This window comes from Copidosoma floridanum, unplaced genomic scaffold, assembly GCF_036245765.1.
Source record: "Copidosoma floridanum isolate Cflo_tuat_1 unplaced genomic scaffold, Cflo_Japanese_pri ptg000032l, whole genome shotgun sequence".
In the NCBI taxonomy this organism is placed as follows: domain Eukaryota; kingdom Metazoa; phylum Arthropoda; class Insecta; order Hymenoptera; family Encyrtidae; genus Copidosoma; species Copidosoma floridanum.
The window spans coordinates 3,518,806-3,546,131 of record NW_028321909.1 but is presented as its reverse complement, the minus strand read 5'-3'; the positions used below and the strand labels follow the sequence as shown (position 1 = coordinate 3,546,131).

Genomic DNA, 27,326 nt, shown 5'->3' with positions numbered 1-27,326 from the left:
TTCACAGTGTGTTTCCAACATTTGTGACCCCTTTCTCCGTATACGTAGTCAATCAGTAAACAATATCCACGGAAATATACGTTTCAACAATGCATGTTCGTTGATATCAGTCACAAAATAATAAAGCGGGGCCACTGAGAGAAACAAATAGTAAAAATCACTGTGCTAGAATAGTAAAAATTACTCGTACTGTTGGACCGTCTAGATACTTTTTACTATTTGAACAATAATTTTTAATGTTCATAACATTAATTTTTGTTGTAAGTGTAGTGATTCTTACTGTTTTTACTGGAGAATTTACCGTCCAGAAAGATAAAAATTAGATTGGCCAAAGTAAAAAGTCTCTAGACGATAGAATGACACCAGATTACCATTCTAGCAGAGTAATTTTTATGGTTTTTTCTCTCAATAAGGGGTAGGGGGGGGGGAATTCCTTGAGAATGAATAACTTACCGATCTGGAAGGGCTTGTCACCAGAGTACTGTTTCACGTTGTGCAGCAGTCTGAGCGTGTTGCTGAGCCACAACGCGCTCCATTCGAAGTCGTCGTGCCTCTTGACGACTCGCTTGATCGTGTTCACGTAGGCCGTCAGTAGCGCGCGAACCTTCTCATCGTCGTTGATGAAATCCGTGTGCCTGATGCACATGAACAGTATGTAAGCCGGCAAGCTGGGCAGCAAAGTTATTGCCGTTCGAGGATTCAGTTCTGCGAATTATACGGTGACTTGTGAACACTACTTTGTGATTCGTGTGGGTTGTTGTTGCGCGTATTTAGTGAAATGCGTTTTTATAACGTCGGATATTGTACAACGTAAATGCAAGTTAATGGGAAGTAAAAGAAATTTTATCACGTATAACCCAAGTTGCGATCGTATTGTAATTGAATCCACATGAAGCGAACATAAAATCCGCGAGGACACTGGTAACGGGATGGTTACACAAAGTATTGTACGTTAGATACGTCATGAAAACTTCATCCCACATGAAGACAAACAATACTTCTCCGTATACAGTTCTCGTTTGACATTACAAGCATTTGCTAATAAATAAATAAATATACCTGTGATGAGGTTACGCATGATGGCGTTGATGTCCTCCTTCTTGAACTCGAACATACCCTCGTAATCTCGTTCTTTTTTGCGGATGACAGGCATTATATTGTTGCTTTCACCTGACGAATGCGTTGTCGTTGACACTATGCCGAAATCGCTGCTCGAATCTGCACTCTCTGGAACTGTTAGTACAGTAAAATAATATATAACAAATATGTTTAGCTTCAAGATAAAATTAGATCCTTCCAACAAAAGAACAGTTAATGATTATTATGATAAAACGATTGTTTAGACAAAAAATAGGTTAATGTTGTTTTATATTCTACTTAAGATAAATCCCATACGAAACCATCCTGCAAAAAATCCTGCAGAAAACACTGCACGAACCCTGCAGGTGAATCTGCAGTAATCCCTGCTGAGTTATTGCGCCGATTTCTTGCGGGATCTCCAGCAGCTTTATCTGCAAGAACTCCTGCGGACTGGGTTGTCACAAATTTGCAAGAAAAAAAATTGTGTCCGGATCGAATTTATTGACGGTATATCAGCCGTATTAGACGATATCATTCGGACGATAACACCAAAACTGGAGAGTTGAAGTGTTTTTGAACGATTCATTAAAAATAAATTTTTTTTTCTAATTTACAGTTTTTCAAAAATTGTTCAAAAACACTTCAACTCTCTAGTTTTGGAGTTATCGTTCGAATGATACCGTCAATAAATTCGATCTGGACACAATTTTTCTTCTTTAAAATTTGAGGCAACCCAGTCTGCAGGAGTTCTTGCAGGAAATGGGCGCAATAAATCTGCAAGGATTACTGCATTTTACTTCCATGGATCCTGCTGGATTTCCTACAGCAATTCTGCAGGATGATTTTTCAAGGGAATAATCAATTGTAATAATTATAAAAATGTACTTGGCAATAAGCATAATTATGTTCACGTAAAAAAACATGGGCGTGTTCGAATTCTAATGTTCGTTCATAAGATCGTTTGTTCCAGAACTAGTGCAGATTGAACTAAATACGGAGCAAACCATAGTAGCAGTACTACACACAAAAATCCAATGATTGTGTTTATAGTCGTCAATTCACTCTAAAATTTAGAGGGTTGGTGAATTGTAACTGTATAAAGAATTCCTCACAATATAATTCATTTTAATCAATCGAATCTTTTGAGTCGATTTGATCTATTCACGTCGATTTGAGTCGTATAAAATTGAAAACATCTAGTTAACATGTGATTAATATGTAAATAATCTTTTGTGTGTAAGCTGCATTAATTACGTAACGAAAGACAGAATTTGAACACGCCCTGTATGATGAGTCAACGTCAAGTAGTATGTAAGATATCAACGTACGGTTATGCAAACTTGATGGATTTTTATAGAAAAATGATTCAAAATGAACAAAGTAAGTATATGAATCAGATGTGATATCGAAGGAGTGTTTTTCGATGAAACAATAAACGACATCTTTGTAAGGGGGGACAACTAATGAGTCCTCACCGGTTGAACGTTTCTTAGTGCGCAAACGAGGCTGCGAATGGTATACCGCATCTCTTTCAGCTTCCTCTGTTTTGTTTGCATTTAAAAAGGGTAAGTATTTCAATAACGGTTTGTGTTAACAATTGAAACATGATACTGTATTTTTATAATTTTATGCAACGTAAAATTAGTAGCTTTTAGTTGTAGCTTAGCTGTACAGTATGCAATTGAATTTTTAGAGAGAAACTTACGCCCTGCTTCTAAAAGTCGCTTCTGAAGGCTCTTGATCTGTTTCTTGAAATTCCTGCATTCCTCGGATAGTTTGTCATACTTTTCTTGAAGTTCCTTTAGAGGCAATTTGAAATTTCACATGATTTAGTATCTATTATAGCAAACCATCTTCAAAAGCACACAAGGTTTTTGAAATATTGAAAAACGTTGTTGCCAAAATTTCAATACGTTAAATTTGCAGTACGATTCTGAAAAAGTTTTAAAAATGCTGAAAATATTTGCTGCTTTTTGTCAAAACGAATTCTGGTTTTCTTCCTTACCATCTAGATGACAACGTATAAAGTGGAGGATTAACCGACTTTATGATAGTTTTTAACCAAATTAACTTAGCATTACAAATTAACACAATAATACAATAACACAATAACACAATAATTAACACAATAGAAATCCAGAACTGTTTTTCATTGACAAAAAAAACAGCAGAAATTTCTGACGATTTTAAAGCTTTCAGAAAATTTTTTTAAACGTCATCAAATTTTGGAAACAATTTTTCCCAATATCATGTTCTACAAGCGTATGTGACAACTTACCAAATTTTCGGACGTCAACCTCGCAATTTCGTACTGCATGTAGATCTCGGACTGTGATTGCGATGGCTTGCTCAGGTTGGCAGAGAGAATTTTCTGCTGTTTCTGGATCTCCTCCTGCAGCCGGTCAATTTCAGCACACCATTCCTCCCTCTGTGACTTCCATTCTCTGTCCTTCCCTTGCAGTTCGTCCTCTAATTGTCTGTCGATAAAACAAAAACAAAAAAAATGTCTTTGATCCACGAAAAATTCAATTAAAAAACAAATCGTATTGTCACTTTTTTACGGAGCAATAAGAGTTACCATGATAAAATTGATTAAATATTTGACAATTTTGAAATAACAAAGACGCTCTACATCTGCTACTTGAACAGGATAAAAAAGCCGATCGAGCAAATTCATTGTTAAAAAGCAGTAGAAAACTCACTCGTTAGAGAGCCTGCTTATTCTTTCAGCTCTACATAGTTTATAAATTAATGGCATGCACAAAACGAGACATCAAACCATAAGACTTTTGTGAGATGAGGATCTTTGATTGTTTTAAGTAATGTAAAAATGTTGTTCTTGCTTATTTCGTTTTACAAGTTTCAACAAATTGTTAATCACGAAACATTTATGTCCAACAAAAATGATATCCACAAGAACATTTTGAAACAAAAACGTACGTGAAGAAAAAAAAAAAAATTCAAGGTCCCTCTCACCTGTTAATTTGCTTCTGAGCCTCGAAAGCGAGTACCAACTCGCCGTCCTCGTTTACGATGTCCACGTCGTGGCCGTAATTCGTGCCGGCACTCTTCATGCGCCGCATCTGATCGGCCAACACACTGTGTAGCTGAATGCACTCCTCGCGCCGGCGTTGCAGCTCCTCTTGTAGCGCTTCGAATTGTTCTGTCGCAAAAGTAATGAAAAATTATTCATAAAGATTTTCCATAACCACTTCAAAACTGTTCAACGCTTGGCTTACCTATCAGTGTTTTAGGAGCGTTTGTCGTCGAGTCAGCCTCGACCACGCTCTTCCTCAACGAGCCCAAATCCCTCTTGAGCTGGGCGTTCTCCATTTCCATCTCCTGCAACTGTTTCAAGTACTAATTCTTACAACATTAGAGTCATGCAGTCAATGGGATTGAAAAAATAGTAAAGTTAAATAAAAATCACACAAATTCAAAAAAACTACAAGTATATAAATGTACAAGTACGCCCCTTTGTTATGCGCACTTTGATTACGAAGTCCAGTGGATTGTATCGAGAAATCTTCTTGGATTTTACAAAAAACACATCCATTTTTTGGAACGTACATAGAATCCACTGGAATACGTACTTCATTTATTTACGATCTAACAATTTTTTGGTAATCATGTGTTGTATTCTACAGTACAAATGAGTTTTTTTTTAATGTGCAGTTTCATAAAAACAAGAGTTATATAATTCAATATTTAAACATGGCTTTTTTATTACTACTCATTAAGAAGCATTCGAAATTATTAATGTCATTAATATATTCAGGACCTTAAGACTACCGAAACTCTAATTTCTATTGTATAACTCACTAAAAATCTCACATTTGCTGTAGAGTAGAAGTCTCCAAAAATTTATTAGGATACATCGCTTTATATCCAATAAGATATTACAGAAAGTCTTATTTTACTTTACATCACTTTGATTTCATAAAGAGTCTGTAAATAATGTAGACTTGTCTGCAGAATTCTGGAGCAATAAATAGGGGTAAAGGGTATAGTTATTGACACCTTAAGGTAGTGATTTACCCCTGTATAATTTGTACACCTATATGTAAAGACTCCATTTAAAAATGCACGTGGCAGTCAATCACTATCGGGGGGTCAACAACTGTACCCTTTACCCCTATGCAGGCATGTCTGCACATAAATCTGCAGACAGCTCCCGTATAGGTACCTTTTCAGCCCATGCAATTCCTAATAGACCGGGAAAATTATTTTTTGTGACGATTGAAGTGTCAGGAATTGTTACGCTTAACTATTTGTATCCAAGCTGTAGTTTTTGCTCTATAAATTTCATTGAAATCAATTCCTGACACTTGAATCTTCACAAAAAAATTTTTTTTGGTCCAATAAGAATTGCATGGATTTTTCAAGATTTTTTCGCTAATCCTATCTGACTAAGGTAAAAGTACCAATGCTGGAACACACTTTTTAATTCTGTCCCAATGGTGGAACAGTCAATAACTGATAAACGTTTGAGATCTTTATCTTCAAAAATTTTACTACAGATCTTTAAAGTGGTGTCTTATCACACCCACAAAACTTATCATCTATCTTCAATTGCATTACAATGAAATAAAAAGTTTATTAAAATTACTGTTTCATTATACGTACAATTCAAAACATAACCTCAAATTCCAGATGTCCCGTTGGTGAAACACATAGATTCTATTGAAATAACATGTACGTTTCACCATTGGAACATCACGTACCACTATTGGGACATATATTCCCAATGGTGTTTCACTTTAGGTACAACATGACATAGTAAGTTTTTATTAAATTAAAATTATTTCTTGTTGAGATGAAATTCATCAAAAACTGTATTTAATAAGTAGGCAGCAAAATATATCAACAAGAGTTTAAATACTCGTGTTATCTTCTACATGTAATTTTGTATGAATTTTAAAACAAAATTTCACAAAAAATCGTTCCAGCATTGGTACTTTTACCATAGTTGGTGATACCATTTGGATAGTACATGGAAGAATGCATCTTTCAAAGTATTCTATGTCAATTTTTAAAAATAAAATAAATATCTTTAATTCTCAGGTGCTTTCTCAAGTGAAATATCAGATGAGATCTCACCTGAGAATTCGAAAAATTCATTCCATTTTTAAAAGTGCCATAAAACACTTTTTCGACACGCCGTGCACGGGGACCTCGATTATGAGGCATCTGTTGTGGCTCTAAAAAGACCTCATTTTACACACGTGACTCACAACTCACAACTCGTGCTGCGCACGCGTGCGAGTGCGTGTGTACAGTGTACGTCGAGATCTTTAGAGCCACATTAGATAGCTCATAATCTCGTTCCCCGCGCACGATGTGTCGAAAAGTTGTATACACCACTCGTGCGAGAGGTTAGGTGATTGACACGCGTGCGTCAATCGCTTTCCTCGCGCACTAGTATCGTAATGTACTATTAAAGATGTGTTTATCGATGTACCATTCAAATTGTATCCTCAGCAGGTGGGCTCAGGTAAGTTTTTGGTATAAGATAGTCACCTGAAATCTCAGGTGAGAACTCAGCTGATGGGCGTAGTCGGGGATTTCAAAAAAAGTTGTCAGCTTTATAAGTTTCATCTATTCAGATTTACAAATTTGTAAATGGACATTTTGAAATTCTTCGTTTCTGAAGTTTACGTGATATGACCATCACACGGTACATTGATTGCACGTTTTAATTTTGTTTTGTTTCTTATTTACTTCTTATTTATGTTACACAATAATTAACACTATAAGAACACATATTTCACAAGAAATTTCATCTTTAAATTTTTCCACAAAATCAATATTAACTAATAATTAATGCTTTATAATCGCCCTATTTAAAAAATATCTAGGAGAATTTTAAACTAGAAATCCATATGTCAATCTAGCCATATTCCGATCTTTTTATATCGATTTTCTAGTCATTCCAGGTAGATGTCTAATTTTTCTACGTGGATTAATACATTCATCTGGATTGGCTGAAAAATCCACATGAAAAGGCCTGAAAATTTATCTGTATTGACTTGAAAATTGATATGGAAAGACCCTGAAATCTATTTAGATTGTTTGAAAATCCACGTAATGGGGTTTGGAAATGACTGGATTTCCACATGGGTTTACACTGTAAACTCCACCTTAATATTATTTTAGGGCACCTAAGTTCTTACATAAATTTTTATATCATTAGTTTCTTTTTTGTACGTATTTAAAAAACGTATTTTGTTATTGAAACTCTCGAGCTGACAGTGGCTCAGTGGTAGAGCGTTTGCCTTCTACCTGGGAGGCTCGGGTTCGATTCCCCGCTCCATCCACTCTTGAGGTACCTTGGTACCTCTGTGGGATTTTTTCTCCACATGTTCCATTTTCACTGTGACTGCTACTGACTTTTACGGTATAATACCGCGCTGCAGTCAGTTATCAAAAACGGCAACAAATTAAAAACTCAAAAAAACAAAACATGAAATGTGGCATAACGGAGTCCATTAGGTACCCAAAGCCAAATAAAGAATAAGAACAAGAAGTTATTGAAACTCTACTTTATATTGCGTGGAACTCACGTTGGAGTTTTTAATACAAGATATGCAAAACAAAAAATAGCTAATAACGTGAACATAAGGTTTAAGGTGGCTCCAGCGCCTAGTGCCGTATCAAAATGGGGAGACTAAAAATTAATCATTATTTTCTTTACAATATAGTATAAAATTATCGTAGAGACTGTTGTAAGCCATATTCTACATTTCATCTGTTACTTTAGTGAGTTAATATAAAAAAACAAAAAAGTTTTATGGTGCCCTAATTGATGAACTGTTACGGTACGCTCCTAAGTTCAAGAGTAGTTATACCTATGTATATGTACTCTGCAGAATGCAGACAGCTGAGAGCTGACTTGCACTCGCAACTGTATACTTAGTCTCCGATTATTTAAAGATTTTGTTCGATAACAAGACACTTTTCTCATGTCATCGAAAACTGCGTAATAATATATACAAGATAGTATGTTTTTTACACCTTACGGGTTATTTATATAAGTGCAGCAGTAGGTTGTATATCGCGTAAGCTTGCATTTCCTATCCAACCCGTCTTAAAACTACGATTTTGTAAGCATGATTTCTGACAATTTTCATCGTCAACTTTAATTTTTTTTTATACGAATAGAAAGATGGGAATTCAAAGAATATAATTCAATTTGATTAACCTCGGTTGGGTTATTTGTAATTTTAACATTGAGGCCACTGGAGCCACCTTAAGAGAAACGAAAAACTCTCTCGAAAATTTATTACCATTACTTATATTACCACTATAAACAGAATTAGATCAAATCATTACAATTCAGCTGGATCTCTCCATCGCATTCAAATTGTTGATGATCCTCATTTTAAATGCGGTAAATCTAAAGAAACCCTAAATCACATATTGTGGCAATGCGAATTTTATGAGCTAAATAGAGATAAATTTGTAAAAACTCTTGGTTATTGGGGTTATCGTGGTTATATCCAAGGTTATAATCTACGAACCTAATATACCATCGTGCGTCATTCTTTAACAATTTGTACTTCATTGTAATTACTTGTATAAGTGGAATCATGAAATATTTGGTATTTGAAAATATTGATTGCGTATAAACATTCAAAGGATAATATTATAGTGTGAAAAATGTCCTTATGGCGTTAGATATTGTACAAATCAAATTTTTTAACATGGAATCTACGTAAAATAGACTTGGATACTATGTAGAATCTATGTTTAATACGTATGAAATCCACTTGGAACTCATACGAACACCTGCAACGGGGTGGGGTTTACCATCAACCTTGTTATATTACAAAAGCATATTATAATCTCAAATCGAGGATCAACTTCCACAACTCCTCCGTTAGCGTTAGTATAATCCGAGCATGCACGGCGACGATGTTTGATTAAATGATCCAAGCCTACCCTAAACGAGTCCTGTGTCCTATGCGGGTCGTCGAAAGGCTCGCGCTCCAGGTCTTCCACCATACGTATGAGCCGGCCATTCTCCTTGACCAAGTCCTTGAGCTTTTGCTGAAGCTTCAGCACCAATCCCACGTCGACCGGTGCGTGACTTGGCCCATTCACTTTGACCTCTGAGGGACTGTGCGAGCGTGTTGCTTGTCCTTCAGAAATCTGCTGTTGCTGTTGCTGCTGTTGGTTCCAGTCGATCGTCTCGACTCGCGAGTACGCTGTGCTCGAGGACGCCGTTGATCTCACCGAGCCGTAACCAAAGTCCTGCAAATGCGAGCCACACTTGAAATAAAGAGTTTTTTACAAATTTAGAAACTAAGATCGTAACACTGTCAAGATGCAAGCTTTTAGCATCGGCTCGTGGGAGAACATTTATGAACGTTCCAATATTCTCGTAAGAATACCATTTTTTACTTTTTTCTCTTATTCGATCTCAAGGGTTTTCAATGACAAATGAATGTATACTTTACATTACCAAGATCTTATCATCATCTTGAAATAACACAAATAAAATAATTCCACTCGTTAATTCACTCAATATTCAAATAAACAATGTGTTACCACATGTTACATATAAAGTAAACTATTCGTACACCTATGTCAATAAAATAGCGATAAAGTTTGTTGGGGACTAAGTTTTGACGCTCCATCTGATTCTGGTTATTGAAAATAAGTCATTTAGGGAGTTTTATTGCGAAAAAAACACTTGTAATTTTACAACATTTTCAGAGGAAATTGCCAATTGACTCTCGAATCACGAACTACCTTACCGATTTTGAGAGACTTGTAACATACACTATCGGAATAACAGAACAACGTTTAGCTATTCCGTATGATACTTTAGCGAGCCCTCTGGGTAAATCAAAAACAAGCAAACACGCAAAAAAACTTACAATGTTCTCGTGATCTTGAGCGAGTTCGGTAACGGCATTGTTCTGTCCACTGCCGCTGGACGCGTTGCTGAGCGACCTCGCGTGTCCAGGAGCGAAGCGCGCGAGTTTTTGTTCCAGCATCTCGCTGCGTTGCTCGAGCTCGTGGTAGTCTTTGAGAAGGCGCTGGTAGGCACCCCGATCTTGGTCCTGGTCGAGTAGCAGGAGGTCCTTCTCGCGTTCGAGGCGCGACTTGACGTAGTCCTCGGCACCCCGCTCCTTGCTGCGCATCTGCTCACTGAGGATAGCCAGTTCAGCACGCAGACGCTCGTTTTCCTCCGTCAGCTTGCGGTTTTCCGCGTCCCTTTCTGTTCCCTTTCGCTCCTTGGCCTATAGATTTTTTTTTGTACGGAACAACGTTACTTGAGATTAGTACGGAGACCAGGTCTCATACGTGGATCGTCAGATCTCTAGAGGAGATGAGCAGTTTTTTGCGCCTTTGTAATCACTTTAGGCTCACGGGCCCAACATACTTTTCTGCCCTAGAGCCCAAAGGGATTTACTGGGCGCAAAGTGTGCCCACGGGCGCAAAATTGCACTTTGCGCCCTAGATAAGAAAAATATTATACGCGACTCGGGCACTAACATACAACAACCGTACCCTTCGGACACTTATGTTTGTACTTTGTGCCCTAGTCACATAATGTACCATTTCCGCCCTCGGGTGGTTTTGGGAGGCTGGTACTTCCTCAGGCAAAAAAGCAGTTTTTCGATACTCGTTCAAAAAGTCTCCTTTACAAACCTCGTTACGGACCTCGCCTTCGGCTCGGGCCGCTCACAAACAAAGACTTTCCAAACTCGCAGGAAAACTACTATTTTACTCGAGCGTAAATTTGCAAACGTAACAAAATGTAAGAAAAAGTAATAATGTGTAATAATATACCGTGACCCGCAAGAAAACGTAAGAAAATGTAAAGAACTGTAATATTCTCATGGATTTTGGACGTTATTTAAATTTTATCATGTTGTGTTACGTTTGCTTACATTTTCGTTACATTTTACTATGATTTACCACTTACAATCAAACTAATAATTTTTTAATTTTTTTTTTCATTGAAAGTAAATTTTATTTGAAAATGTGAGAAAATGTGTCAAAAAATTATTAATGATAACAAAATATAAAAAAGTGTAATAAACTGCCAAAAACTGTAAGCTGTTATAAAATATTACAGATGACATCACTCCCTTACAGTTAATTAGAGTTTACTACAGTTGCTTTTTCACGAGATTCAAGTAGATTTTTAGAATTTTATTAAAATGTAACGAGTCGTAAGATAATGTGTTGGGTTGTAGTAGACTATAATCAAACATAACAAAACGTAACAAGCAGTAACTGCAATATCACAGAAATTTACGGTTTGTTATGTTTTTTGACATTAATTTTTTCTGATGGAGTAGAAACTATTTTTGGCAATGTTTATTCGCCATCGAACATTTTGACTTCAAATAAATATACGGTCACTCTGCGTTCAGTTGGATTAAAACGTCCTTACTGATTTTGCAGAAACCAACGATATCGTTACAGTGGCTGTTAATTATTTCGTGAAAATGACTAGAATAACGAACCATTTCACAAATCATATTTGGCACATATAATTGACTTTTGAAACATTGTGTGCTATTATGGCTGAATACCACCGATGATTTTTCAGAATTTAATCAAGCCAAAAACCCGTATGTAGTGTCAAAAAAAAAAAAAAAAAAAAACTCACTATCTTCACACCACACGCCCTGTCGACCCCTGCACTGACCTCCATCAGCTCCATCTTCTCTTTCCTCTCGTCCTCTACTTGTTTCCTCAACGCATCTAGCTCCTTGTCCTTTTCGAGAAGCAATCCGTTGAGCTTTTTGTGTTCCATTTCCAAAGCTTTGTGGCTCTCGAGCTTCGTTTTCATCTCACCCATTTCCAGCTGTATCGCCTTGTTATGCTGATTCTCCTTCGCCTGAAACGAGCGCAAAGCGGGTTTCGCTTCTATTAGGGATGGCGGTCATTTGGGTTCTTGGGAAGATACGGCCACGTCCACGTGCCTTATCTTCGACTTGGTCGTCTCTCCCTCATTTTTGTTTTTGTTTTTGCAGTTTATTTCAAAAACTACCCCTTTCTTCGTTTTACGAAGACTTTATTGGGGTACACGAGAGACGCCAGACGAATGTCAATAGTCATGTTTAAACAATGATATTGCAAGTTGGTGAAAAAAGTTACTATGAAAATGAATTATAGTTTCGTCGATTCAACTGGTATGCTTGATCGTACGTGTGTGAAACTACCGTGAAGAATGAAAGAATACCTTGTGAAAAATGACTATGTGTTTTTCGATTAAAAGAAAGTACTCGATTAGCATAATTTTGTTTGAAAAAATTTTAGATTACGTGAGAGTCTGTACAATCCCGTAGACGGTGAAAAAAATTTTTGAAATCATTTTACGTGGCCCGTAATTTTAAAATACTCAAAGTCTGTTGGTGCAGGTGAACCAGAAAAAAAGTCTCTATTAGACTATATATGTTATAAATGACTCAAGTTATTTCAAGACTTTTTAATACTTTCCAGTCTTTGAATGACTTTATAATGACTTTACATGATTTCTGTGCAAAGGGCTATGAACCTTAAAGGTCAATGAATGACACTTTAGAAGTCCAATGAAGTCTGGAAAATTCGTAAGTCTCTAAACAACTTCAGAGTTTTCATCCGAACAAAAGTGCGCTGACCCTCAAAATAATAATTCCTTACCAGTTTGATAAAAATTAAGCGTTGAAAAGTTTCTAGAAAACAAAAGTTTCATAAACTTGTACTATATAGATATACACTATTTTTTGTGTAAAAGAAGAATAGATGAAGGGAACGATGTACAGTTATCAAAAGAATTTGCTTTATTATTGAGCTCTTTCGTTTGATAAGTGCCGAATGTATTATACATGAAGAAAATTTTATAAAACATCAAACAATAAAATAAATGGCAAAAAAGACAAAAGTACAATTACACATGTATGTATACGTATAAGCAAGCAATGTTAAATCGATCTACAAACCAAGTGCTCTAATGCAAAATGAGAGAAACGTAAGAAAAGCATCAATGTTGTAATCTACGCATGTTGTAATGGCCAATGAATAAAAAATAACAACAAGCTATATGAGTCAGCATAACAAGAAAACTAAAAAAAGCAGCAGTACAGCTCGAAGATAAGGCAGCCAAGTTCTACTAAAACTCGATGACCTTACCAATTCGTTGATCTTATGCTGCAGGTTAATGATCTTCATCTCGAGGCCCTTGTTCAGCGACTTGACGTGCTCGACGCTACGAGCCTCGGCCTTCAATCGCCTGAATACCTTTTTGGCCAGATACTTGCGCACGCAGGACTGCACGATCACGATGTCACGAAGCTTTCGCTTGTAAGCTTGTCGCGCCAAGTAACCTCGCGCGTACCTGTAACATTATGTATATACCACGCTCATCAAAATTGTACATTTACTAAAGGTATGTTGCGCACCAACTCAAAACGTGCGATCCATTTTACCCAAATTACTTAATTGATTACTAAGCTAAAATTTTCCTTTCTAGTAACAATTATTAAACGATATTTTTCAATGCAAACACCAGAGATTGGAGATACTCTATCAACATAACTCGGAGTTCAACGGTGTATTGATCAAATTCAATCAAACAGAGCCAAAGAAAAGAAAAGTCACCTCTGTATCTTGATAGCTGCAGCGACGTCCTGCATGTGCCTGAACTTCCGTCGGGCCAGCATCCCCCTGGCATGGGTCTGCAAAGCCAGCGTAGTCTTCCTGATCGCCAAATATCTCCTCCTGCACATCCATCTCCGCACCCAGGCCTGTATCCTCGTGGCCGCCCGCGTCTCTCTGATCGCCCGAGCCCTTCTGCGCCCCAAGTAACCCCTCGCGTGTCTCTGCAAGCCCAGCACCGCTCGTAGGATCTTGCGGTACCGCGACGCAGCCATGAACCCGCGCACCGTCTTTTGGATGATCAAGCAGGCGTCCCGCTGCCTATCGGCTCGCAACTTTTCCAGATAGGCCACCTGTCCCGCCCGAAACAGTACCTTCGTCTTGCCAAACTTGAACTTGTCCGCGTCCTTTATGTAAGCCCCGAGTATCCGGCGACAAGTCTCCCTCAGGTCGTCCCTGCGTATGTCCTTGAACTTGCACAGGCAGCGGTAACGCTGGAAAAAGTCTGTGTAAGTGCGTTGGCTGGGGAAGCCCGCGGCCGAGATGCGGATGGTTTCGAGAACACCGCAAGCCCGGAGCTGCTGCACGGCTCGCTGTGGATTGTACTCGAACGGTTTCTTCGAGTCGTTCGGCTTGATGCAGCGCACGTAGTGGGGCGTCGTCGCGTTCAGCGTCGCCATCAGCATGTTCAGCGAGTCACGGAACTGCGAGCCCACCTGTCGGTTTACGTTGGGTGTGTAAGTACATTGCAATAAGCATGTATTATGTCCATGAGTCGTTTGCTTTTTAAATACTCACTGTTTTTTTGTTTTTCGCCGTTGGCGTGGGAGCACTCGGTTTCTGGGGCGAAATTCTCACCCTGACGTTCGGTACCGACAGTTTGGGGTCTTCGTTGGAGAATAATTGCTTTAGAAGCGCGTTCTGTCGCAAGGTTAACATGTATTTTTTTTTTTTTTTCTTTTTATCGTTATCATCGAACGTTGATTTGTATGTGATGATTTTAATATACATGTATACTTACGTCGCTATTCTTTAAAATTTCTATTTGCTCCTCAACAACCGTGTCCCTGTTTTTTTCGAGGAATCCAGTTGTCTCGTACTGGACCAGGTCAGCAAAGTGATGAATGACAAAAGCGGACGTCCCGAAACGCGGCTTCCCAAAGTGCTTCGACTTCGAGCATTTCGCGTAGAGCTTTTCAGCCCACGAGCTGTCCGAACCTTTTGGCATCTGAAAAGAAGAACTTGGCCATAGCGTCCTTTTGCCGCGTTTTACATTTCTGCTTTTTCAACCTACCCTGCACTCTTCGTCCAGCAAATCCAAAATGCCGAGTTTCGTCTCGATGAGATCGATGCACGGTTGGTTGTCGTAAAAATCAATGAACGTCCACTCGATCTCCTCCCTCAAATATTCCTCCTGTTCCAGTTTGAACACATGCTGGTTGAACTGCTGCTGCAGCTTTTCATTCGCGTAATTGATGCTGAACTGTTCAAACGAGTTGATGTCGAATGTTTCGAAGCCGTAGATGTCGAGGACTCCGATGAAGCACTGAACATTGGATGGCGCTTGCAGGGATGCGTTGATGTGGGCTACGATCCAAGCGAACACTTCGGCGTAAATGTGTTTCGCTAAAGCGTCCCGGGCGCCGATCGCCTGTTCCGTGCTCATGGGTTTTAGGATTACTTCGCGCATCGAAACTATTTTACGGTGACACAGCCATTTGCGCATCGCCGATAGATCGAGACCCAGCAATTCTGTCATTATTAGTAAGTGTCTGTCGGTTGGCTGTTAATGTTAAAAGAAATTAGTCCTCAATCTGCATGGTCGTCTAGTTAAGGGGACGCACTATGACAACTTTAAACGTGAAATCTATTTTTATCGATAAATTTAAATTTATTTTACGTTTTTAACGAAGAACAATTCGAATCAGTAGATCTACGGATAAGATATTTTATTTTGTGACAGTAATTTTAAGATTTATAAGTTTTCTTTAGAGTTGATGCTCATTTCAACATGACGTTTCAAAAGAAAATCACTTCAGAACAGCAAATTTGATATTTTGGTAAGCAATCGAATAAGAGTTTATAAAACAGAGTGATTAGTAATTGTTCCTTTTGCTGGATTTATCAGTATTTTGAAATACCGTTAAGATTACCATTAATCGATGAAGCAGATTTTCTCTACAGGTTTTTCTGTTAACACAGACTTTTAATGTTAATTACAAATAAACTTTGTAGATTTCTTAAGGCCTATACCTAAGGTTTAAGATATTTATCTAAAAGATTTTTTTAACATTAGAAGCCTGTGTTTGGTGGGTTGGTCTATCCTAGTAGCACATCGTAAGTTTTGAGAAGTAGACCCATGCACTTGTTACGCAAGTGCGTAAAAATTCCTTAAGAATTGCACGGGTCTGCTTCTCAAAACTTACGATGTGCTACAAGGGAATACTAGACCCTAAGATCCAAAACAATCTTACAAGCTTACCGATATATGACAGCTGTCACTATCTTGTGAACCCTTGCCATTCGAACTACTCAACACGTTGACGTTGCCCAGATGCAATATCGCTGCTAAAATGCGTAGCATGTCGTCCTGCTGTTTGGACGTAAAGCCGAGCAACGTCAGCGCGCTAGTGGTATCGTCAAAGCACTTAAGGTCACTGACACCGTCTATTTCCAAACTACCACCCTGGTTCAAGTAATGAAATTCTTGATCACTTAAATAAAGATGTGGCAGACGTTTTGCAGCTGCATACATCTGGTAAAATATGTGGTAGTTCCGCTCATCATTTGCCTGAAAAAAAACTCCAATGTTATCAACCATGATTACCTTGAAATCTAAAATCATCAGCTTTGTGACTCTATGCTTTACCTGGAAAACAACCCTCGATTTCTCAAGCAGGTAAGTCCTCATGCTCGCCCCAATAATGTGATAGTTCTTATTGAACTGGATCTCGATGAACTTTCCAAAGCGCGAAGAATTGTTATTCCGTGTGGTTTTAGCATTACCGATAGCCTCCATAATTGGTGACGAGGCTAGCACCTTTTTTTCGACCTGCGTCTCTTTTGACGAACCACCGACCGTCGCGAAGTAGCGCATTGCATACTTGGCCGATACAGTTTTGCCAGCGCCAGACTCGCCTGATACGATGATCGATTGGTCGTGACTTTCTCTACATTAATGTTCAAATGAAAATTCAAAGGAATTGTTCATAGTAATAGAACTTACACAAAGGACCAAGATCTCGATTTTTCAATTTTGAGTTTAACAACTTGATGAAAGATGAAAAAAAAAATTATTGATTTCCATACATGTAACCAACCAAGAAAGCACTTTATTCATTGAAACAATTGTTAGAATAACTTTGGGGGAGGAGAAGTCTTGTAACCAATTGACTATAATTTGTATTCCAAATTCAAGTAATGAAATTTTTATTTCAGTTAATCGACTTGAGAAATGATATTTAACTTTTATTTATAGCAAATAATTTTTTTTCTTGGTGCACGTGCACTGACGATAGTGTACTGACATCACAATAAATACCTAACAGATACTTTAACAAGAATTTTTAAGACCTTGTACCTTTGAGACCAAACATTAATAATTACAGTTTTTATAAATTTGAAATAGATTTTTATGGAGAAATCTTTGTTTCAGCTCTGTTTGGCTAAATATAAGACATGTGTCTTAATGTTCATTTCAATCAAAGATTTTTATGTGAGATAAGCATTTAATATTGAATTAAATTATACCGTTGTAAAGAGCAATAACAAATTTTCAGCAAATATCCATAATATCTCATTTTTTGGGAATTTCATTGCTCTTCTTTTGACACTGGTAATTTTTGATCGTTAGTACTAAATTAAACAAATTTTTGTTTATCTGTATGGCTTTTTATTTCAGCTGCAGCATACCCAGACGCACTAAAGACGAACGTTCTTTTCAAATATTAATTAAAATCCACTACTAAAAAATGTCATGTATCTTTTGCTTGAAAAATTTTTTTTTTATCCTTTCTGGTCTTCTTTATAAATGACATTTAAGCTGCGTTTACATGCAATATTATTTACTTAAATTGTTCAAAATTTGAATTATGTTTAAATTTTAGTTTCTGAAAATTATCAACAAATCTAGAAAAAAACACCTTATATTAATAGAATTGTTGCATTAGCTATTACTAAAGAAAAAATAGGTGAGATAACACTTTTTGTTGGCACATTAAATGTTGTTATATATGTAAGATTATGCAAGAGACCCAGCTAACCGACCATTATTATCTATGTAAAAGATAAAAGTTGTAAATTATTATTTAACAAATTACATCATGAACACAATTATTGTATCGATGCTTTCTTACTAAAACGTCGGTAAAAATTTTTTTCTTCTAGTTAAACATACTACATTTGTAAGACCAAAAAAAATTCAAACTTTTCCGAGGCCTTTTAATTTTAAATAAATTACATATAAGCGTAGCCTAACAATAAAAATTTGAGAAGATAATGTTTTTTTTATTTTTTTTTTTAATTTGGTCTGAGACAGTTACGGGAGAATTGATCATACAGATATAAAAAGTGAAGTGCGCTATCTCTACACAACCCTGTACCCTCATGCTCCCGTGAGTGCAAAAGAGACCATTGCCGAGAGGCCCCAGTAAATGCATGTTAACTGGCGGGCCCTTGTGCAGCTTTATCTTTTGCACGTGGCGTCATTGCACAGTACAGGGATATATAAAGATAGCTCACTTTGTTCTCATACCTCAAACAATCAAATCGATCACATACGAAATATAATGTTGCTAATCTGCGATACAGTATACTAGCCAAATAAAATATGTATAACCTTCTGACTGTAACCTGGGGTTGTAATTAGTTACTAAGGACTGGCAAACTTTCATTTTCATACTTTGTTCTAATGCGCGACATGTATGAAAAATAGATGAAATAATTCAAAACTCTCACCTCTCTAGTTTGGTGTAAGCCTCCTCGGCAACGGCAAAGATGTGGGGCTCGAGGTCACCCATAGCCTGTCCCCTGTATGCCCATATCGTGTCGGTGCCATAAATTGGCAGTTCAGTGTATGGATTGAACGCCACTAGCACGATTCCACAGTAGGTGTATATACTGTGTCTCTGGAATCGGACCTGCAAGTTGAACAAAACACCGGGCTCGTGCAGAAACGACAGCGAGGTTAGGTTTTTCTCGCCAATGAGAATATCGGGATTGCGCAGAGGTGGTAAGTCGCTGTCCGATTTTATCTCTATACTGCGAATCTCGTCCCCATCTTCGATGCGCAGCTGAAGAGTTGACTTTTCGGAGCTGTAGTCCTCGAGTAGCACTGCGTACTCCCATACCTTTTGGGGGTTGGGTGTCCAGACGCGAGCACCCTGGGGATCAAAGTTGCGATGGGTAAGTCAAGGTTATATGGTATTAAATTCATATATATTGTAAACAACTTGACATAAAATAATGTAATGCAGAAAGAAAATTAAGTAACGGCAAAGTTGATAATTGTCAAGTTAATGTTACTTGAAAAGTCTTCTGATCAATCTTGAAAACAGTTAATTTTCATTTTTAGAACGAAGTTCTTTATGTCGCGTTACTCGGGGGGCTGGAATTTTAAAACCGACATATATAATTGTTATGTTATCAATTTTCTGCCCCCCGGGTCACTGGGTTAAATAGCTTAGGTTTTAGGTTATGTATTATCTGTTTATTGACCTATATAATTATTATGTTATCAGTTTTCTGCCCCCAGGACACTGGGTTAAATAGCTTGGGTTTTAGGTTATGTGGTTATTTGTTTATTGACTTATATAATTATTATGCTATCAATTTTCTGCCCACACAACAATAAAGAGATATGAACCTCTCGACCTCCTGCATATGAGTCCAGTACCATACCCACTCTGCTACGAGCGCTGCCGACTATGGTAACTCGGTTTTGTACTACGTATCGTGTGGTTCGTAACTATAACATTCCATTTTTAAATGTATTCACTGATAATACATTCAATTATGTATTTGTTTTCAATAATACATTTAAAAAAAAAAAATTAAAATAAACATCTAGAATAGAGTTGAAGAACGTATCAATTGAAGAACGTATCAATGGTTTTTAAAGGCGCTTATTTCGAATTTGACAAACAAATTAAGTTACATTATCACATAATTACATAAATAAAGTAATTCATTAAATCAATTATAAATGAATTATGTATGATCATTATATAAATATATTTCGAGTTTCATATCAGTTTAATGATTTTTATGGGCACTTATTTTTCATTTGATAATTAAATAATGGCACACTGTCATTGAGTAATTATATAAAAATAAAACATAAATTGTATTGATGGGCTATAAAATCGCAAAAAAATAAGTGAAAAAAAATTTTTTTTTTAAATTGATGAAATGAAATATAAATATAACATAAAATAAAATTACAAAAGACATAAATAAATACAATGGAAAGAAAAAAAATGAAGTAAAAAAGGGAATGAAAAAAAAAGATTAAATATAAAAATAAAATAAAAAATTAAATAAAGGAAATACAAAAAAATGAAAAAAATGTAATAAAATGAATTGTGAAAAAAAATTAAAACAAGAAATGAAAAAAAAAGAATACAACAAGAAATTAAGAAAAAAATAAAACAAGAAATAAAAAGAAAAAAAAACAAATGAAAAAATTATAAAGGAAATTAAAACAACAAACCAGGGGGTATTAATGGGTCATGGGACCCACGGTAAGAACGAAGTTCTTTAAACATGAGATGGGTATAGACACAATTTCTCAAGTTACAAGGAGGTCGCCAGACCCACAGGAAGAACGAAGCTCTGTAAACGTTAGTACTGCATTCATGTTGTTAACTGAAACAAAAACTTGAAAAACGAATGAAAAAAAAAAAAAAAACAGTAAGTAGTTTAGTACTCACGATGGTTGAACTTCGTGAGTACTGTATTTATGCACGACGTTCTCACGAAGTTCAACCATCGTGAGTACTAAACTACTTACATTTTTTTTTTTTTTCATTCGTTTTTCAAGTTTTTGTTTTAGTAAACAACATGAATGCAGTACCAACGTTTACAGAGCTTCGTTCTTCCTGTGGGTCTGGCGACCCCCTTATTACCTGAGAAATTGTGTCTTTCTTATTCTTACCGTGGGTCCCATGATCCATTAATACCCCCTGGTTTGTTGTTTTAATTTCCTTTATAATTTTTTAATTTGTTTTTTTTTCTTTTCATTTCTTGTTTTATTTTTTTTCACACTTCATTTTATTACATTTTTTATTTTTTTGTATTTCCTTTATTTAATTTTTTTTTTATTTTCATATTTAATCTTTTTTTTATCGTGAAACGAAATTTCAATATATTCAATGATAAGTATTTTAAGTACGAGGGTAGTTCAATAAGTCCTTAGAAAATCTAAGACATAGCGCTCGTAGAATCGCAAATTTTGTTTTTAGTAAGCATTATTGTTCACTACAGATATCTGACAAAGTTGGATTTTATTTTATGGCATATCTGCCCCTGTACAGTTTACATTTGGATAAATGAATTTAAATTCCGTACGAAAACGAAAGACAAACATCGTTCGGAACTTCCTATAGACGTGCGAGCAAGAAATGATCGATAAAATCCACGATATGGTAATCAGTGACCAAAGAATAAAATTAAACGAAATAGTTTAGGTCACAAGAGTTTCAATGGGTACCATAGTTTTAATTTTGCATCATGAATAGGGTAAGGGTAAACGACTCAATTACTGGTGACATGGTGTATGTATGGAAATAAAGTATGTACGTCATCAAGTTTTTCGACTACCTCAAGTAACTATGACCCAAATGTGCTAAAAAATTTTACGTAACTTTAAATTGGATGTCTAAGCTGATGGTTTGCATTTGGAGAAGTTTGATTGAAAGGAAAAATTTTGACAGAATTTTTAGTGCAACGGTCTGAGACAAAAAAATCGTTTTTTCAGCTATAACTTTTTTGACATACATTTCACACGTTCGCGTTCAAAGGCAGAGTTGTAGATCTCGTTGAAATACAACTTTTGCAGTGCAAACGCTCTATAAAGCAAAATACGTACGAAAACAGTGAAAAAAGCGGTTTTTGCCTGCTACAGAAATGAATTCAAATCCTACGACCAAATGTTAAACACAAAAAATTTTCAGCTCATCAAAATAAAACTTGTGTAAGTTTTTCTCTAAAATGCCGTCGTAACGATGAAATCGACAAAAATCGTTTCAAAACAGCCGACAAATCGTTTTGTACTATCTAATTACTGTTTTGAATAATTTAATCTATAGTGTCGTTATGATACACTTAATATCGAAAAACGTTTTAAGCTGAAAAAGTGTTTGTTAGTTTAAATTTAAAGTTAGCATATTTATACTCAGTTGGATATATCAACGGAATAATATTAAATTAGAATTCTATTGTTGAAATAACACTTTTTGCTCTGGCACCTTGTAGAATGGTCGTGCCTTTTAAGCAAGACATAGTGTTTTGCTTAAATTTAGCCACTTTTTTTTTTACACGTGACTCGTATTGAACCGAGATTAAAGGTAAATAAAAAATCAAGAAAAATTGTAGATTTTACAATAGTTGATTTTGTCACATTGACGTAACAAGGGTGATTAAATTGCTAGCCTATATAGGACCTTTTCCACTGGCTTGGACGGTTGTGAGAAAAAGTCCGAAGTTGAAAAAAATGTCTAAGGTAGGATATTACAACTTTCTCCACGTGTTTCCTTAAAGAGAGTGACTTTTTTATGTTAAACAAAATACCTTACATTGATTGAAGGGAATTATAATTAATTTTTAAAAATTTGAAAATTGTTAAAAATTGTAAAAATCACACCTTACATACAAAAGTTTGGATTCATCGCCATGTTTTTCTTTAGAACGATGAATCGATTTTAAGAATCCACGTATTAATCAATTGCACATCTTCAATCACCGAGACATACCTTCAAGAAGGATGCGTGTACCTCAAGCCACGAACTTTTACTGTTTCTCATAAATTGTTTAGGATTTCCGCGTCAATGATAATTCTTATTTGACGCAATAAAATAAAAATTAAAAAAATCACTGTTACCAATTCAAAGAAAGCCTATAATTGTTAAGAACTTTCGTGAAAAAGACCCGGCTCCCCGGCCTTTCGTCCCGAGCGAACTATGCATTCGCGTACACGATACAGGAAACGATAACAATTATCAATATACCCCAGCCTGTACGCCACTATTATCATCGTCATATATCTCTACCATCCGCGTGAATTAAACCGAAACAAAAAGAGATAAAGAAAAAGAGCTGTGCATAGGGAAGGAAAGGTGTAGTTATACGAGGCTACATAGCTTCAGCGAAACAACAGAGAATAAGGGAGCGATGGAGAGAGAGAGAGAGAGAGAGAAAGAGAGAGAGAGAGCGGTTGAAGGGGGACAAAAAAAGGGTATAATATAGAGGTAGTGCTGTAACGGAGATAAAGCGTAAACGAGGAAAAAGGAAGAAGCGTGAGAGCGAGAGGGAGAGAGAGAGAAGGAGCGCAGAAAGATATACCGATCCTCGGTTGAAAAGAGGAAGATGAGAGGTGCAACGACTCCTCTCGCAGTGGAGCTGCATTCCAGCAGCTCGACCGAGTGTGGGCGTACGGAGATGTGTGTGTACAGAGTTATCACAAACGCGCTTCGGATTCTTTGTCTTTCCCTTGTACTTCGAAGATTTCTTGGTCCCATTGTTACCAGGGAATCATGAATTGGTTTTTAGTACAGTACTGAAAATATTTTCGAGTATGGTTAGAAATTTTACTGCAAATAGCAATGGCATTTACTGGGGGTGTATAACACAGAAGTTTTCCGGTATCCACCACTAAGTCAAAGTTTGGTGAATCCTTTTTGTTGTTGGGTGTCTACTCTAACGTTGGGAAAGACTTCACGATATAGTTCCAATAGTAAAAACAGTACAAAGACAAATATGTGCTCCGAACTTATATCATCATTTCTTTCGGCTTTATTTTTTGCTGTAAATGTGCCAGTAAGTCTTTAATTTCAAACTATATCTACACAAGTACAGTAATATCCCATCATCATCTTTTTAAAAAATTATCTGCCAACAGTAAAAGATCCCATCATTTCAAATATATTCTATTACCGTGATAAATAATTACCCATCAAAAAATAGTTCTAAATACCTTCTCAATGATATCTTGTATAAATCTCGGAGCATTCAAGATTCCTTTGAGATATATTTTAAATAATTTTTAGACTTATGCGTTTGGTGGATAGATAATGGTAATAAGATTGAAACAATATCGAACAAAAACAATACTTTTAACATAACTTTACATTAACCTGATTAACATTAAGGGAGTGGCATAGTTATGTATCATCTTTGTGAACAACAATATCTCGACCAAAAATGTTGAAAACTGTAGTAAATCAAAAAATAGTATTCACACATGCCAATCAACAAAACCTCTTTAACTTGTATAATTAAGTACACGTATTATTTTCGTAATTAATTTTACGCCAAAATAAAATAACAGTTGAAAGTAAATCTGAATCTTTATTTACTGGATTTGCTACAGCAAGCTTTTGTCATTGACTTATACTTTTGAAAATTGTATCATGTGTATGGCATCCATACCATCAAAATAAATGTAGTCTCTGAAAAATATTGAATGAATAGCAAATTGAGTACAAAAGCTTTAAGACGTGTAAACACAGATAATTAATTTCGATCTCGTGCTCGAGGGGTATATTATACTAAACCCACATACATCAGACACGTAATGCATTCGCGTACGTTTACAGGAGCCGCGGTTCTATCAGCTGGGATAAGCATCTGATCTCGGCATAATGAAGAAAGTGCACCTAACTGAACAATCGGGTAGCCAATATAAGAAAAGGAAGAGTGAAAAAGGAGGTACTGTTGCAGTCTGAGCGCGTAAATGCCTCGCAATATATGAATTCACTCCAAGAGATACTTATACATGTTAGAAATCGCACATGATGTGTGGGTCATAAAAGGAATGGACACGAACTCCTCGGCATTTGCTCGGAGTAGATTTTTGCGAGTTGGGCCACACATTGGTCAAAAAAGTATGTACAATGCCTAATAACCAAAAATTTGTATCATAATACATGTCATTATTGTAAAAACCATGGCCACGTGCATTAAATGAAGCATTGAACAATGCGGAATAACGCACATAAGGGTGTCGTAAATATTGTTCTGTAAAAATGAGTTTAAAAAAGCAACGAATTCAAATGATTCGGTTATAGACTTCGATTAATCTACAGACTTACTACGTGTCGTTCCCGATGAAAAACTAAATCAAATAATCGTGGGAAATTTAAACCGCAAAAGCTTTACCGAGACCATTAAACGCCGGCTGTGTGTAGTATGCGTCAAACTTGCTAACCAGCAGTAAGACTATACAGGTATATTCAAATGTAAAGCCCATTGCGTAACTGGTCTAACGGAATCGGCCGCGCGTTGCATGCCTACAGGCATCGTTAGCGCCCGTTTCGCGCCAATCGCCCGCTTTTCTCTCACGCTCTTTCTCTCTCTCTTTTACTACTCTTTGGTAAAAATCCGCTTCGGTACAAATTCGTGATTGACATCAGCGAACAAAGAGGCGCTTATCCGTTACAAACGACCGTGGCTCGTTCATTGGTTATCTGCATGCACACGTTCGATATTTTTCAACCTTGTAAATGTACTTAGAACGTAGTGACGAACATTTTGTATTGCAGCAACTGTTATCACTGATTTAATAATGCAAGAAAGCTCATACACATAGCACGTACATTAGTTTAATACCCATTCGTCATTTTAATTACCATAAAATAATGGAACATACATCAAATACCATGTAATATCACATTAAACTTTGAAAAATTTTCCCAAGACTCGTGATTAAAGAATCACAAAAATAATTCTTTTTTACAGATTATTGTTATTTAACAAGGTATAATTTGTATAAGCACTAGCGGTAATCAGTCAATAATACGTGAGACAGTTCGTGCGACAGCAAATTATTGTTCCTTGGACTAAAGTAGTCGCGAGTTATTTACCTAACTTTATTGTATAAGTAATTATTCTGCACTCCGTAAAAAGAAAATTTTAACGACTGTTTTATCATCTAAATTGCAACAATCATGATATATAGCTATGTATGTAAAAGAGAAAGTAATTTTTGTTTTCTTTAAATTATAAGAATTAACAAACGTTTTACCCCTCCCAAGTGTAATTTATGTGGCTTATAAAAAGTTAAAAAATATGGACAGTATTTATTCCTGTATCCTAAAGAATTAATTGACAAGTTACTGAAGCCCTTTTGTTTGTTGAGTGAATGATTAGAACAGAGTAAGTGGCTTCTTGGTGAAGTCTTGCAAAAATCAATTATTAATTGTAGAAATAATTGACATTAAATTAGTTTATAGTATGAAAAGAATCTTAAGTACTGCTAATTGATTTGTTTGACGTCTTACACGAAACAGTTAAGTAAAAAGCTGTTTATGATTAAAGTTAATATTAAATAAAATTATATCATCATGTATAGTTTTTATTTTAGAATGTCTTGACATCACACATATTTTTATTCAACACATTTTTTTGTTATTTTTTGATTCATTAAGTCATATTGTAAGTAGCGTTTAAATAAAAACTTTAAAAGGATTGAAAATTTTTTTTTTATTTTTAAACATTAAACGAGAAAAAAATGTAAGCAAAAATTTTACTTTTAGGTAGTATATGGCGTACAAGTTTGATGATGAAATACACCCAGAATAGTGGGACTGGGCGAAGCACGTATAACAAAACTGTTTGAAGAAACAGTACAAAATAATAATTAGTTAATTTTCCAATCGTCTTGTGGTTACGTATTAAACAACAGAAAAATGGTAAGCTTTCATAACATACGTATTACGCCGTTGGTCAAGTTATGAAAAGTGAAAAATTGACGATGCTGATGTCCTAAACACGAGTTTGATCGTCATGGAGCGTGAAAAAAAATTTTAATGAGTGCCTTCATTAATTTTTACTTTCGCTAGATGGTGGGAAATTTCAAGCGAAGTGTGAGTGGAGTTAGGCGATCTGTCAATCACTTACACCTCTATACTAGGCGCTAAGAGACCTGGAAATAAATTACACTACGTAAAAAAAGAATTTTTCGACATAGTTTTTTCAGTCAACTGTTTTCGATCTTATTTTTATAGAAGAAAATTTCCCCTGATAACGGACTATCATCCTTTAATCGAGTTGAATTTCATCCAAGACCAATAAAAGGTGGAGATAAATGAGGGAGTGCTCTCAGGAATAAAGAATTCCAAAGATAATGTTAAAAGAATGAAAATATTAGTATACGAGATTAAATATATCGTAGACTATCTCATAAAAAAATCGGGGGAATACTAATGTAACCGTTTGTACTGAAATAGTTGTTGGTCAACGTCAAAATACCTCGTATATTAAACGAAACTTAGGATTCTATTAAGCAGAGGCTAATGAAGGCGTGTAAAAACTTATTAATAAATCTACGGCGGATTTGATTTGGAAGAGATTAAATATGATATCGTGTAGAGTACATCAAAACTGCGGTGGAAAATACCAAAGCCGAAAACTCATCCACGTACGTAAGAAAT

The 27,326-nt window shown here is 36.1% G+C and overlaps 1 protein-coding gene across 1 annotated transcript in view; it reads right to left on the bottom strand.

The window, feature by feature from the left end:
* Positions 1–27,326, bottom strand: part of didum (dilute class unconventional myosin) — a 73,110-nt gene that overhangs the window by 3,438 nt on the left and 42,346 nt on the right. The window contains exons 2-19 of the mRNA XM_089597257.1: positions 18,637–19,061; positions 16,550–16,850; positions 16,163–16,471; positions 14,975–15,463; positions 14,702–14,908; positions 14,479–14,601; positions 13,684–14,396; positions 13,216–13,420; positions 11,750–11,941; positions 9,963–10,328; positions 9,022–9,333; positions 4,320–4,428; positions 4,057–4,243; positions 3,783–3,812; positions 3,359–3,557; positions 2,786–2,879; positions 1,060–1,233; positions 454–705 (exon numbers count right to left, since the gene is read on the bottom strand). Coding sequence (XP_089453383.1) covers positions 454–705; positions 1,060–1,233; positions 2,786–2,879; positions 3,359–3,557; positions 3,783–3,812; positions 4,057–4,243; positions 4,320–4,428; positions 9,022–9,333; positions 9,963–10,328; positions 11,750–11,941; positions 13,216–13,420; positions 13,684–14,396; positions 14,479–14,601; positions 14,702–14,908; positions 14,975–15,463; positions 16,163–16,471; positions 16,550–16,850; positions 18,637–19,061 — 4,687 coding nt within the window. The remainder of the gene's footprint in view (positions 1–453; positions 706–1,059; positions 1,234–2,785; positions 2,880–3,358; positions 3,558–3,782; positions 3,813–4,056; positions 4,244–4,319; positions 4,429–9,021; positions 9,334–9,962; positions 10,329–11,749; positions 11,942–13,215; positions 13,421–13,683; positions 14,397–14,478; positions 14,602–14,701; positions 14,909–14,974; positions 15,464–16,162; positions 16,472–16,549; positions 16,851–18,636; positions 19,062–27,326) is intronic.